The 13,002-nt window shown below is 48.9% G+C and overlaps 1 protein-coding gene across 2 annotated transcripts; it reads right to left on the reverse strand.

The window, feature by feature from the left end:
• Window positions 1-178: 178 nt before the first annotated feature.
• Window positions 179-11,612, reverse strand: TLDC2 (TBC/LysM-associated domain containing 2). Of its 2 annotated transcripts, XM_007077695.3 has the most exons (6): window positions 11,580-11,612; window positions 10,193-10,342; window positions 9,560-9,712; window positions 6,716-6,811; window positions 1,626-1,699; window positions 179-581 (listed from the first exon to the last, which is right to left on the reverse strand). In XM_007077695.3, exons 1-6 carry the CDS (start codon window positions 11,610-11,612, stop codon window positions 392-394), a joined length of 696 nt encoding a protein of 231 aa, XP_007077757.1. In that variant the 3' UTR covers window positions 179-391. The 2 variants fall into 2 exon arrangements, with proteins under 2 accessions (XP_007077757.1, XP_042836387.1); XM_042980453.1 differs by lacking the exon at window positions 6,716-6,811.
• Window positions 11,613-13,002: the final 1,390 nt, after the last annotated feature.

Genomic DNA, 13,002 nt, shown 5'->3' on the forward strand with positions numbered 1-13,002 from the left:
TAGGCAGTTTTAACTTTTTAAATGTCTTCTGGTTTTTCTACAATAAACATGTACTAATTGTATAATCTCTAAAAAGAAATTTCAGGGGGCACCTGGGTGGCTCAGTCGGTGGAACATGCAACTCTTGATCTCGGGGTTGTGAGTTTGAACCCTGTGATGGGCATGGAGCCTACCTAATAAATACATAAAAAGAAATTTCATGAGGGACTTTGTGCTGCTCAGATGAGATGTGAGTGCATTTCACTCTTTCAGAGTCACATCCCCAGGAGAATATTGCTTGTTTCCATGACTGTCTTGGGTCCCCAGACCACAGGGAGGTTTGCTTACAACCACAGTCATCCAGGCTTCAGAGAAAATGGGCAGCCCTCTATAAGGAGGGTCTAGATGGCATTCATGAGCAAGTGTGAGCACTTGTTGCTTCAGGAAGCTTCCCACGATGGGGGCATCCGCTCAGGACCCAGGCCTCCAGTTCCTTGATGCAGAACTGCTCTCGCCGGGCCAACACCTCATTGTTGAAGGTTGCACAGGGGTGGCTTCCGCCGTGATACAAGTCTCCATCCAACCACAGTCCAAACTGGCCACTAAAAAGAAGAGGAAAATCTTGGCATGGCTCACTCCTGGAGGTTGACCTTCCAGATCCTCACCATCAGCCTTTGGCCACACCATGACCACAGCTCTGTTTTGACTATCTCATCTTCCCTTAAGCCGATTTATCCAGAATTGTTGGGAACTCCACATGTTGTTCCCCATAGGGCTTAGAGCATTTTTTTTTTTTACAGTTAAGTTATTTCAATAAACATATACAGTGGTATAACCATCGCCACAGTCCGGGTTTAGAACATGTGGAACATTTTAAAGATGGTAATGCTTAACCAAAGGACTGAATCTTAAGGCATGGACTCAACCCCCAAAACACATCAGAAAGCATTCGTTCTGATCCCCTCATTTGACAGCAAACCAGGCCGGGGCTGGAAAGTGGATTGCCGATTGCAAATCAGCAATGGCTGGTGTGTTCTTCTCCAAACTGGCTCGGGGAGGAGGGGGGGGCCTCTTCAGGCAGTTGGGAGAGCAAAGAATTTGCCTGCTACTAATCCGACAATGCTCTCATCTTTGCCCCCAGGGTAAGATTTTACTCTGCCTGAACGTGGAGTTCTCACCAGGGGTAAGACTAACCTTTTCTTCCTAACCCATTCATCCCCCTCAGCATACACACACACACCCACGCACGCACGCTGGCTTCCTGGGCAGACGCCTGCCTTCCCCCGATGAGTTATGTTCCCTGAGATTATGAGGCTGACAGGCACATGTAAGGCTCACCTATCCCTGGACTCCAGCCTCATCCGAACATGCGGAATGCTGTTCCCCAAATCACATACATTCAGACTAGGCTGTCACCGACTATAAACACATGCCATTCTTTCCTCTCGGTGTTTACTTAAAGTAGGTTTGACGGGTTTGGCTGGGAGACTGGGCAGCACCTGGGAAGTGTTGAAGGGAGAGGCCTGGAAGTTAACCACCAGCCTCATTTTGTCTGGGACAGCCTTGCCCGGTATTTCCGGATGGGAGAGGGACCAGAACACAGACTACCCCAAGACTCCAGAGTCGGGGAAGACTGAGACACGCACCTGCCACTGCCCATCATCAGTGAATCCAAGTCTCCTTTCACAAAGAAAGAATTCCTTCCTGTCCACTTGAAGACCTGGGGTGACAGGAAATGCTAGGTTACTGGAAGAGTCCTGCCCTTGCAGTTTGACTCCACACCACTGGGGGGCAGTCGTTCCATCGTGGACGGAACAGAACATCCAGGCCCAAGCCCCAGCTAAACAATAGGAAGTACCCCTGGCCCCTAGACTCTTGAGATTTCTTTACATTTTTCCCCAAGGGGGCTCACCTCCTTTTGCCTTCCAGTCTGAATTCCCACAACCCAAAGCCCGTCTGTTCTAGGGCAGACCAGAACTCTCTGAAGCATCCTATTTCCAAATGGAGAGAGGAGGGGGAAGGTCCAGGTCAGGAGTTGGGCCCTGATCCTGCCATCCACTGTTTGCTCATCTCTCACTGCAGCCTGCCCTGTGCTGCCGCACACTCCCGTTCCTCAGCAAGTCTTGTGGGCCCCACCCCAAAGAGACACCCAGACTACTCCCATTTCTGTCCTGTCCTTCTCCACTCTTGCCCACCCAATCCACACCACAGTCACTCCTCACTCACTCACAGCCTCCTAAAGCATCCCTGCTTCCACAGTCACCCGCCCACAACCCATCTTCACACAGAAATGTGATCAGATAGTATTCCTCTGCCTAAAGCCTCCAAGGGCTGCCCATTGCAATGGGAATAAAATCCAACTCCTGGCTAGAGCTGACAGCCCAGGTTTCAGCAGGATATCCTTTCAGCAGGATAGCAGATCCCTGCTTTCCTCTCTGACCTCTTCTCCCCCTTATTGACCACACTTCAGCTACCCTTGCCTTGCTGTCCCTGGGATACCCAGAGCTATTCCTGCTTTACGACCTTCACACTTGCTGACCCCTCTACTGAGAATGCTCTTCCCCCAGATCCTTAATTGGACCACTTCTCATCTTTCAGACCAAATGTCATCCCAGAGAAGTTTCCTGGATCACCCTGTCTAAAGTAGCCCTTCCTCCCACACCCTGTGTCCTTTTCCTCAGCATTGACCACCCTTTGAGATGACCCTCTCCATATGCCAATGTGCCAATGCCTGCCCCACTGACATGTAAGCTCTGTGAGGGCTGTCTTGATTCCCAGCAGTATTCCCAAGACATGACATAGATATCTGTTGAATGAATGAATTATTCAAGAGTCAATTTGGCTAATAAAAATATTTTTAGAGGGCCACAAAGGTATAGCATATTACGGCCTGAAATTAGTTGTTCAAAATATTCTATGAGCAACCAAAGGGTTTTTAGCAAGAAAATAGATTAATAAAAATAAGCGTGGGCTCAGAAGAGGTGAGAATTTAATATTAACAAGTGACCATGAGAAGACAGAACCATTCAATTCCTCCTCTACTTTCATCGAAGAATATGACCTTCAGACTTGAAGGAGTAAGATAAACATTGTGACAGAAGAAACTAAGACCATGTTCATGGGCTGTTTGGAATCACTATCAAGGAGCCACTAGGAATTCATAAAGAACACAAGAGGTGCCAAACGACCAAAGGTAGGTAAAGATTACCCAGGTTTTAAAAAAACAGGATTCCATGGCAGGAGACTGTGAAGACAGCCCCTGTAAAAAAAATTCATTTCATTCAACAAAATTTTTAAAGCATTTAGTACCAGGCACTGTTTTATGTTCTGGGTGAAATGGTGACTATAATAGACAGAATTTCTTGCCCTCACAGGACTCCCATTCTAGCAGGCAGGGGCAGGTAACTAAGTAAAATATGCTAGGTGGTGACAAATGCTAAGGATAAAAAAGTAGATAAGGACAAAAAAGGGTTTCCGAGGAATAGAATGTTGTAAATTTAAATTAGTTGGTCACAGAGGGCCTCTCTGTGATAGTGACATTTGAGCAGAATCCTAAAGGAGGTGAGAGCTGAGCCATGTGGTGATCCAGTAGAAGGCAAGCTAGGCAGAACAGCATGTGCAAAGGCCCTGAGGTGGGAGCAGGCCTGCATGTTTAAGGACCAGCTCAGAGCTCACTGTGGCTAGAGCAGAGTGAGGGAAAGGAAAAACAGCAAGAAGCAACATAAGAGAGAGGCCAGAAAATGTAGGACTTACAGGTTATTATAAAGACTTCAGCTTTTCTCCAAGAAAGGAAGCCATTGGCAGGTTGAAGCCAAGGAGTGACATGCTCTGACTTACCTTTTTAAAAGGAACACTCTAGGTATTGTGATGACTGAGGTGGAAGCAGAGAGACCTGTTAGGAGGCTATAGCAGGAACAAAGACAAGTAATGATGGTGGCTTGAACCAGGTGACAGCAAAGGACATGGTGAAAAGTGGTGGGTTCTGAATACAGACAGAGAAGGCAGAGCCATCAGGATTCATTGACAGCTCAGACGTAGGATGTGACAGAGAGGAGTCAGGGACTCAAAAATTTTTGGTCTCAGTAGCAGAAAACATGGAGGTGCCATTAACTTCACTGGGGAAGCTGGCAGGACGAGTCGATTTTAGCGGGAAAGTCAGGGGCTCGGTTTTGGACAGGTGAGGCTCGCAATGCCATGTCGGAGGTCCAAGCAGAAATGCTGGGTACTAGTTGGATATATGTCAGTTCGGAGTCCAGGGGCAGAAGCCATCAGTACGTGCATGGCATGGAAAGCAGTGAGAATGGACGAGACGTTGAAAGAAACAAGGGTAGACAAGAGTCAAGAACCAAAAACTGAGTTCTGGGCCCCTGTGATGTTGAAAGGTTTGGGAGAGGAGGAGCCAGCAGAGGATTCTGCCAAGGAGTTATCAGTGCAACAGGAGGAAAATCCTAGAACTTTAGAATTCTAGCATGTGAATACAGGAAGGCAAGTAGTAATTAGAATCCAGCATGGGTTTACTGTGAACTGCAGACCCCTTTCCTGTTTCCTGGAAAGAGTACCAGGCTGGCTGATAGAGGCAATGCAATAGATAGAGTGTGTTTTGCCTTCAGCAAGGAGTCCAGAGCTCCTTGTGACCTACTTGTCATGTGATCAAATAATCGCTGAGTATATGTGTAGGTTCTCGGTCCATTCATGGGAGGAGAGATCTCTAACAGCAAACAAAAACACTTGGAACTGGTTCTTTATCCATTGAACAAATATTTCATGAGGGCATGCTATGCCAACGCAGAGGGCTATGCCCTCCCTCACACTCTGACCCCCTACCCATTCGCCTATTGGGTTCCTAAATGGGCATTGCCTTCTTTCCAATTACTGCGCCTTTGCGCGTGCTCCAAGAAGACTTTTCCCTATGCCCTCCATCACCTGGTGATCTTCTGTTTGTCCATCAAGACGCGATGCAAGAAGCTCCTCCTCTGGGAAGTCTCCTTTGATCTCCCCACCTCCACTTCATCCATGTGCTTCTCCTTGGGGTGTCTTCCACAGCACTGATCACTCTAGATTGTACTCGTCTCTCCTCTGCAAGCCTGAGAGCATCTCAGGGCAGGGAACTTCGGACATTTAGGAGGTAGTGTAGTGCTGTGGCTGAGTTTCAAGCTCCGGGGCCTGTTCCTGCATCGCATCCTCACTACCGACTGGCTGTGTGAGGTTGAGCAAGTGACTCAACCTCTCTGTGCCTCAGTTTCCTCAACTGCAAGATGGTGCTGATAATAGTATGTACCTCACAGGAATGTTGTCAATCGAATGCACGAATTTGTGAAATGAGATTAGAAACTAATCTGGGCGGACAGCTCAGAGCCTGGAGCCTGCTTCGGATTCTGTGTCTCCTTTTCTCTCTGCCTCTCTGCCACTCGCACTCTGTTTCTCTCTCTCTCTCTCTCTCTCTCAAAAATAAATGAACATTGAAAAAAAAACTTTTTTTAAGGTAGTGTCGTCTTTCATGCCGGGCATGCAGTGCTAAGTAGTTTTGTTCACTAAATAGCCCAGAGGTGGAAAAGCTTTAGATGGGAGGGGTTGGGGACAATTCCCCTTCCTCCTTCAAAAGCCCTGCTCTCTGGCAGCAAGTGCCATATGACAACACCAGTCATCTTGTCTCTGCCAGTCACCCACCTCCTCGTCACCAGTCACCATTAATTAGAGGCATGAGCTCTGGCTCACCATCCTCTCCTCCTTCCTAATTTCTGCCTTGGTCTTTGGTGAACTTTGCCATCCACACGGACCCATCCAATGGCTGCCCTCAGCTCCTCTCCTCTTCCTCTCAAGGGCTTTTCTTATACCCACCTCAGCCACTGTCCCTTACGGTCACAGCCAGGAGCCTTACCAGTCTGTTTCCAACGTCCCTCGCTCTGTGTCTTATATTCCAACACACTGTCCCACTTGTGTCATTGCCCCAAGTCTCTGACCTCAAGGCCACTTCTCATCTGTTGTTTTCATCTTTGCCTCATTGTCCTTCAGCCTCCCTGGCTTCCCTTCCCCCCACGGATCCTGTAGATTCTGTGGTCCATTTTGTATTTTCACTCCCTTCAACTTCTGCTTCCCTCTCTCCCTCTGTCAAACCAGCTTGGCCAAAGTCCCATCCTGGATGAGCCCTCCCAAGGACTCTGTCCATGCCTCGACCCGAGGACCTGAATGCAGCTGGAGGAAAACACGTGCCCAAGTGACTGGCTTGCCTTTACACTGACACTCCCCACCTCCAGTTAACGCCACGTAGCTGTCCTTATGCTTGTCTGGTTCTTTCTCACAGGCCTCCCTCTCCACTCCGGTGATGACAATTTGATACTTTCTCTCTGCTCAACCTTCACACTTCTCCATCCTCACTCTTAGTTGATGACCTCACCCCACACTTCATAAGAAGACTGAAGTCATCGGATGTGTCTGTCTTCATCTTCCTACCTGTACACCCACAGATCGACCTGCACTTGGACCCATCTTGTCTTTGCAGCCTGCATCTGGTGAGCAACACGCCTCTTCCTCTCTGAGCCGGTCTGTGGCTGCCAGGGATCTACTGAGCCCTTTTAAGAAATGAAATTGGGCAACGCACTGCCCGCCACTGCCTTCTGGGAAAGATAGATGGATACCAGGCATCCCAGCATAGGGAACGGATCTGGGAGCCAGTAGGACCCCAGGATCTTTGTCGTAAGTCCTCCTTCCCCCCTCTCTAGAAGGTTGGGAATATTACCTTCAGCTGTGGGGAGAAGGAGAAGAGGAATGTCTCTCCAGTACCATAGAAGCCTTTGCTGAGTCGAAGAGCCGAGGAGGAGAAGGCCCCAAACATCTGGAAAGCAGAAGAGCTTGATGTTGCAGCTGGAAGGGAGTGGAGGTCCTCTGGCAACCCCGCTCTCTAGGCTTGGTAATATAGGCTCATCCTAGTAGGGCCCCTGGGGAGCCTGGGACAGAGCTGGGGGATGGAGAGGGCCCCAGAGCCCATCAGTGTGTCCCTTCCCTTAACACTCCCCAAGGAAGAGCCCTTGCTGGTGTCCTCCTCCTTTTTCTTAAATGTACTTATTTTGTATAAGCAATCCTTGTAGAAAAGTATTAGAAGTTATAGACAAGCAGAAAGAAAATATGAAGCCATCCCAAATCCCCCTCTGCTCCCCAGGATAACTATTCTTAACATTTTTGTGCATTTCCTCCCAGCATCTGTTTAATACCAGTGTGCGTATTCTTATACAGAAAACCAGATCCTATAGTACGTCTGGTTTTTTTTGTTTTTTTTTTTAGTTTTATTTATTTAGGTAATTTCTACACCCAACGTGGGATATGAACTCACGGCCCTGATATCGAGAGTCACATGCTCTTTCAAATGAGCGAAAAGGGCACCCTGGACATTGTTTTGTAAGCTGCCTCCCCCCTTCACTTTTCTTCATAAAAGTCCAAACATCCAAAAAAAGTAAAAGTCCGGCACAGAATACCCTCCATGAGGATTTAAAACTGTAAATCTGTTTGCCATATTTGCTTTCTCTCGCCTTATATATTTTTGGTGTCCTGTTTGAAATTGCAGATATTATAACCTTTTACCCTTAAATAGTTCAGCTCCAAGAATGGGGACCTTCTCATGTATAACCACAATACTATCATCTCACCTAATAAAATTAACAGCAATTTCATAATATTATCTAGTATCCAGTTCATAATACATTTTCTCCACTGGCCCAAGAGTACCTTTCATATCCTGCTTTACAAACAAAAACTTGGGGGGCACCTGGGTGGCTCAGTCGGTTGGGCGTCCGACTTCGGTTCAGGCCATGATCTCGCGGTTCGTGGGTTCGAGCCCCCGCGTCAGGCCTTGTGCTGACAGCTTGGAGCCTGGAGCCTGCTTCAGATTCTGTGTCTCCCTCTCTCTCTGCCCCTCTCTGCTTGCACTCTGTGTGTGTGTCTCTCTCTGTGTCAAAAATAAATAAACATTTATGGGGTGTCTGGGTGGCTCAGTTGGTTAAGTGGCCGACTTCGGCTCAGGTCATGATCTCACGGTTCGTGAGTTCAAGCCCCGCGTCAGGCTCTGTGCTGATAGCTCGGAGCCTGGAGCCTGCTTCGGATTCTGTGTCTCCCTCTCTCTCTGCTCCTCCCCCATTCGCGCTCTGTCTCTCTCTGCCTTTCAAAAATGAATAAATGTTATAAATAAATAAATAAATAAACATTAAAAAAAATTTTAAACAAAAACTTGAGGGGTGCCTGAGTGACTCAGTTGGTTAAGCATCCAACTCTTGATTTCAGCTCAGGGCATGATCTCACAGTTCATGAGCTCAAGCCCTGCATCGGGCTTATGGCAACACAGAACCTGCTTGGGATTCTCTCTCTCCCTCTCTCTGCCCCTCCCCTACTTGCTCTCTCTCTCTCTGTCTCTGTCTCTCTCTCTCTCTCTCTCAAAAACAAACAAACAAACAAACAAACTTGGGGCACCTGGCTGTCTCAATGGGTGGAGCACGCAGCTCTTGATCTCAGGGTTGTGAGTTCAAGCCCCACATTGGGCGTAGAGATTACTTAAAAAATAAAAATAAAATCTTAAAAAATAAAAAAAATGAAAACAAAACCTTAACACTTTTAATAGCTATGACTCTACATCATTTTTCTTACCAGCCCTTGGCAATATTTCACTATGTAGCGGGACCATAGCTCACTTAGCCATTTTCCCCTTGTGGAATAGTCGGTGGACTGCAGGTTTTCACTCTCATACACTGTGTTGAGGGGCAGAGGCAGGATCATTGGGAGGCAGCCATGGGGAGTAGGTCTTGACTTAACATAAGGAACCACTTCCTCCTAGTCACTGGCATTCAGCCAAGGGGCTCCATCCTGAAGAAGTGAGCTCTCTGGCCTTGAGGTGGAAAGTCCTAGATCAGCATCTTGAGGATGTTAGGAACTCCTGCCTACGTGAGGGTCCTCAGAGACCCATGAGATCCCTCCCAGCTCTAACATGTTCCTTCCACAGAAGAGCAGTTGAAACCAGCTTTTATCCTCTCCACTACCCCGTCTAGAGAGCCTGCCAGAAATCCGCTCTTGGTGAGACCACCTGGATTTGAGACAGCGCCCTCCCCAGGTCCCTGCTGTGAAATGCAGGCGCTTCCTGTGGCTGCCTCCTCACTGGCCAGCTCTCTCTCTTAGCCCCTCTAATCCATTCTCCCACCCGCAGGGGGATGTTTTCAAAGCGTAAATGGATCATTAAGGCATAGATACCCCACTTAAAATGTCTTCCTAGTTATTTGCTTAACTCCTCACCCTGCCTCCCTATTAGGCCTGTAGCTCCAAGAGGGCTGGAACCGCTTCTGTCCTGACGTTGGTCTAGTCCGTGTTTAAGCTGGCACAGAGAAGGTACTTAGTATACACGTGTTGAAGGGATGAATTAGGGAATGAAGGGGGGAAGGAATGGCTCTGAGCAATGTAGGTGTCACTGTCATCATCAGTGTCCATTATAAGTGACTTGGGCTATCACCTCTGCCTCTAGCCCCTGAGGCTGCCCTGGGGCAGGGCCCACTGTGTGTGGTTGGGCACCCCCAGAACTCCAAATTGGGGCCCTGGCCCAGCTCACCTGCCCGTCCTGGTCCCTCAGCACCAGCAGCACTGGCCCACTGTGGCCTTCCATCTGCCTGTAAAGGCTCCGCAGGCTGAAGCCATTTCTCGACGTACAGAAGGCCAGGCTCCAGGAATGTCCGGTGACTCTTGGGGGGAGGTGGAGGCTGAGCTAGAGACAGGGCTGGAGGTGAGCGATGGATCCACGTCCTGCCCCGCGCCTCCCACCATATCTCTGGTACTCCACTCACACGGGCATGGTGCTTTACAGGTTACAGAGGAGTTTACTGTTTCCAAGGGCTCATTACCAGCCTTCAGAGAGAGGGATTATTATTCCCATTTTACGGTTGAGGAAAATGAGGCCCAGGGAGGTGAAGCAAGTTGCCTAAAGCCCACGCAGGGAGTAAGTGGCAAAGCCAAGATTTGAACCAAGGTCAGGTCTCCCTCGGGGCCCTCTCCCTTTGGTCACCTTGGTCTCTAGAGGCTGGAGAATAGATGAGATGCTGAACCCCTTCCCCTAATGCACCCTACCTCATCCTTCCACTCCCATCCCAGCTTTGGGACATAGCGGGAGTGACCCCAGGTGTCCCTGGACCTGGCTGGGGTAGAGCAGGAGGGTGAGACCCTCAGGCTCCTCACACTGTGCCCGAACCTGCCTCATCTCCGAGGTTCCTAGAACCTGGCTGGCTTCTGCCAGCTGGGGCTCCACAGGATCTTCAGGAACAGGAGCTGAGAATGGGGCCGGGGCTGTCTCCTCTTCCTCACCCTCGTCCACAGACACAGCGTCCTCCACCCGACTGGGCTGTGAAGACACAAAGAGCCCTGGTGAGTCGAGGGACAAGGAGACACCAGCTTCCATGTCTCCGGAGCCCGAGAGCTTCAGCTGCCTCATCACCCCTGCCCAGGGCTCTGCAACCGGCAGCCCAGCCAGAGAAGGCTGGTGCCCATGACAGACAAGTCTGCCCCTGCCCGTATCCGGCTTCTTCCCTGGCCCCTGCCTGCCGAAGGTCAGAGGTACGTGTGCCCATCTGATGTGGCCATGGGTGCTATGGTTTTCTGAGTGCTCCAGATCCAGAGGATCAAGTTCTAAGCTCAGGGGCAGGAGAGAAGCGCTGGTGGCAGCCCAGCCTGGCCCTGGGAGCTACATCTGTGTGCGTCTGCACGTGGAATAATAATCCTAACACCGCCAATACCGATAGTGGCTGATATTGATCAGCACACACTGGGTGAAGTGCTTTTGCTGTGCATGACCTCCCTGTATTTTTCCCAAGAATCCTAAGAAGAAGGTACTCCTTACTGCCCTTATGTTACAAAGAAAGAAAATAAGGGTCAGAGGTTCCCTGTCAGCCGGGGAGACAATGCGTGTAGTAGGTGAGTAAGTGCGTGCGGGTTTGTGTAAGATGTGCGCTCGTCCGCGTGAATGGGTGCATTGGCTCCACATAGACCTGTGTGGGCAAAGCAGTGCGAGGAGATGTTGAGTAACCGTGTGTGTTTACCTGTCAATGTGTTTGTGAGTCGGGATTGTATCAATATGTGTGTGTGTCAGTGTGGATGTGTGTGGGTTTATGCATTCATTCAGTTACGCTTCCACTCTGTACCGGAGTGTACGTTGGAGCGTGCGTGTGTATGTGGGTGTGTAAACGTGTGCGTGTGCGTGTGTAAAGGTGTGCCTGCACACGGTGACTTGGGGGAATTTTTGTAAGAAGGAGAGGCCTCCTTGAGGATGAGAAATGACCAGGACGCTGCTTTGCTATTCCCCAGGTTCAAGCCTGGGGAGCAAGTCCTAGCTGGGTGGGGCTTCTGGACAGAGCTCCATCTGGCTGGAGACAGCCGTCTGTGCTCCTTAGGGTCTCCGGACCAGGGGGTGGGTATCAAGGCCCCTGGTTCCTGAGCTCTGAACTCCGGGCCAGCTGAGGAGGGACTTGGGAGGGGGACACATCACACCTGCCTCCACTGCTAGCCCAGATCCCATCCCGCCAGAGATCTGGCCTCCCGCACCTTTGCTGACCTAACCCCCCAGCCCAAGCTGGGCCCCTTACCAGCCGAGTGTAACGCCAGCGGAGACCTTTCATTCTCCTGTCCGAGCCCAGCCGCTGGCAGTAAGAGTCCTTAGCCGTCACGGGGGAGAAAGCACTGCTGGGAAAGGCCTAGAGGTGAGAGGGAGAGGCCTGGGGCACACCCTGCTAGCTTCAGGCCACCCAGCTGCCCTTTGCTCCCTCTCACCTGTCACTCCCAGGATGAATTGTCGCTGGGTGGGTCTATGAGGTCAGCTACCCTCGGCATTCAAGGCCTCACTTGCAGTTTGTGACTAACACACATTAACCGTACATGGTAAATTCTAGCTGTGATTCCCTTCCTCCTCCCTGCCCTTCTGGCAGCTTGGCCTAGGGATTATGGCCCTTTGGGCAGATGCTTGAGCTCCAGGCTGGGGGTCTGGAACTTCTGGTTCTCTTTCTGGCCTTGGTTAAGTCCCTTGTACCCTTGGGCTTCGGTTGTCCCACATGAAACATGTTGGACCAGATTATCTCAGAGACCCTCCCAATACTGACTGCCAGGTACTCTCAAAGCCAATGAGTATATCAGAACAGATGCTCGAAAGGAGCCAACCCTAAACCAGAAGAACAAATCTTGAAAAACAAAAAACAGGGGCGCCTAGGTGGCTCAGTTGGTTAAGTGTCCAACTTCTGCTTAGGTCGTGATCTCACGGTTCATGAGTTTGAGCCCTGCGTCGGGCTCTGTGCAGAGCCCGGAGCCTGCTTGGAATTCTGTGTCTTCCTCTCTCTGCCCCTCTCCCACTTGCACACTGTCTCTCTCTCCCTCTCTCTCAAAAATAAACATTAAAAAGATTTTTTAAATAGATACATTTTTTAAAAACCTTCATTTTTCTAATTTAAAAAGACATGTTAATTATAGACATTTTGAGGAATCTAGAAAAGAATAAAGCAAAATACAAAAATATTCATAATTTCATCTCTCAGGGATACACTCTCTACCCTTAAGGTATTTTCCCCATCTTTTTCATTTATTTAATATACATATATATACACACTTTCATAAATACATCATACCATGTATAATTTTATGAAGTGGCTTTTCCACTTAACAAATGAGAATTTTCCAATGACATTCAGTACCTCTTGAACACACGATTTTTAATGGTTACATATTATTTTATCACAGGATACATATCATTCATTCCTCAACTGTTGGACATTTTGTTTACTTCTAATTTTCTGTAATTATAAGCAAAACTGTAATGAAATCCCCTGTTCATAAATCTGATTATATCCTTTATGATAAATTTCAAAAGTTGACCGCTGAGTCAAAGGGCATGCACTGAGTTCTTGATAATGTTTCCAACAAGGCTTCCCAGTGCTTAAAGCCGACCCATCTCAAAGCATCTTTAGGGAAGCTCAGGGTAATGTATTTCTGATCATCAATCACAGATAAAGAAATTACCAC

Source organism: Panthera tigris, chromosome A3, assembly GCF_018350195.1.
Source record: "Panthera tigris isolate Pti1 chromosome A3, P.tigris_Pti1_mat1.1, whole genome shotgun sequence".
Classification (NCBI taxonomy): domain Eukaryota; kingdom Metazoa; phylum Chordata; class Mammalia; order Carnivora; family Felidae; genus Panthera; species Panthera tigris.

What these genes read in the sequence shown, in the direction of transcription:
- TLDC2 (XM_007077695.3), bottom strand. Translation starts at nt 11,612, where the DNA reads ATGAAAGGTCTCCGCTGGCGTTACACTCGGCTG. An exon ending in TGAGGGACCAGGACGGGCAG is followed by an intron (nt 6,812 to 9,559) that starts GTGAGCTGGGCC and finishes TCTGCTTTCCAG; the next exon opens with ATGTTTGGGGCCTTCTCCTC. An exon ending in CTGATGATGGGCAGTGGCAG is followed by an intron (nt 582 to 1,625) that starts GTGCGTGTCTCA and finishes TCTTCTTTTTAG; the next exon opens with TGGCCAGTTTGGACTGTGGT.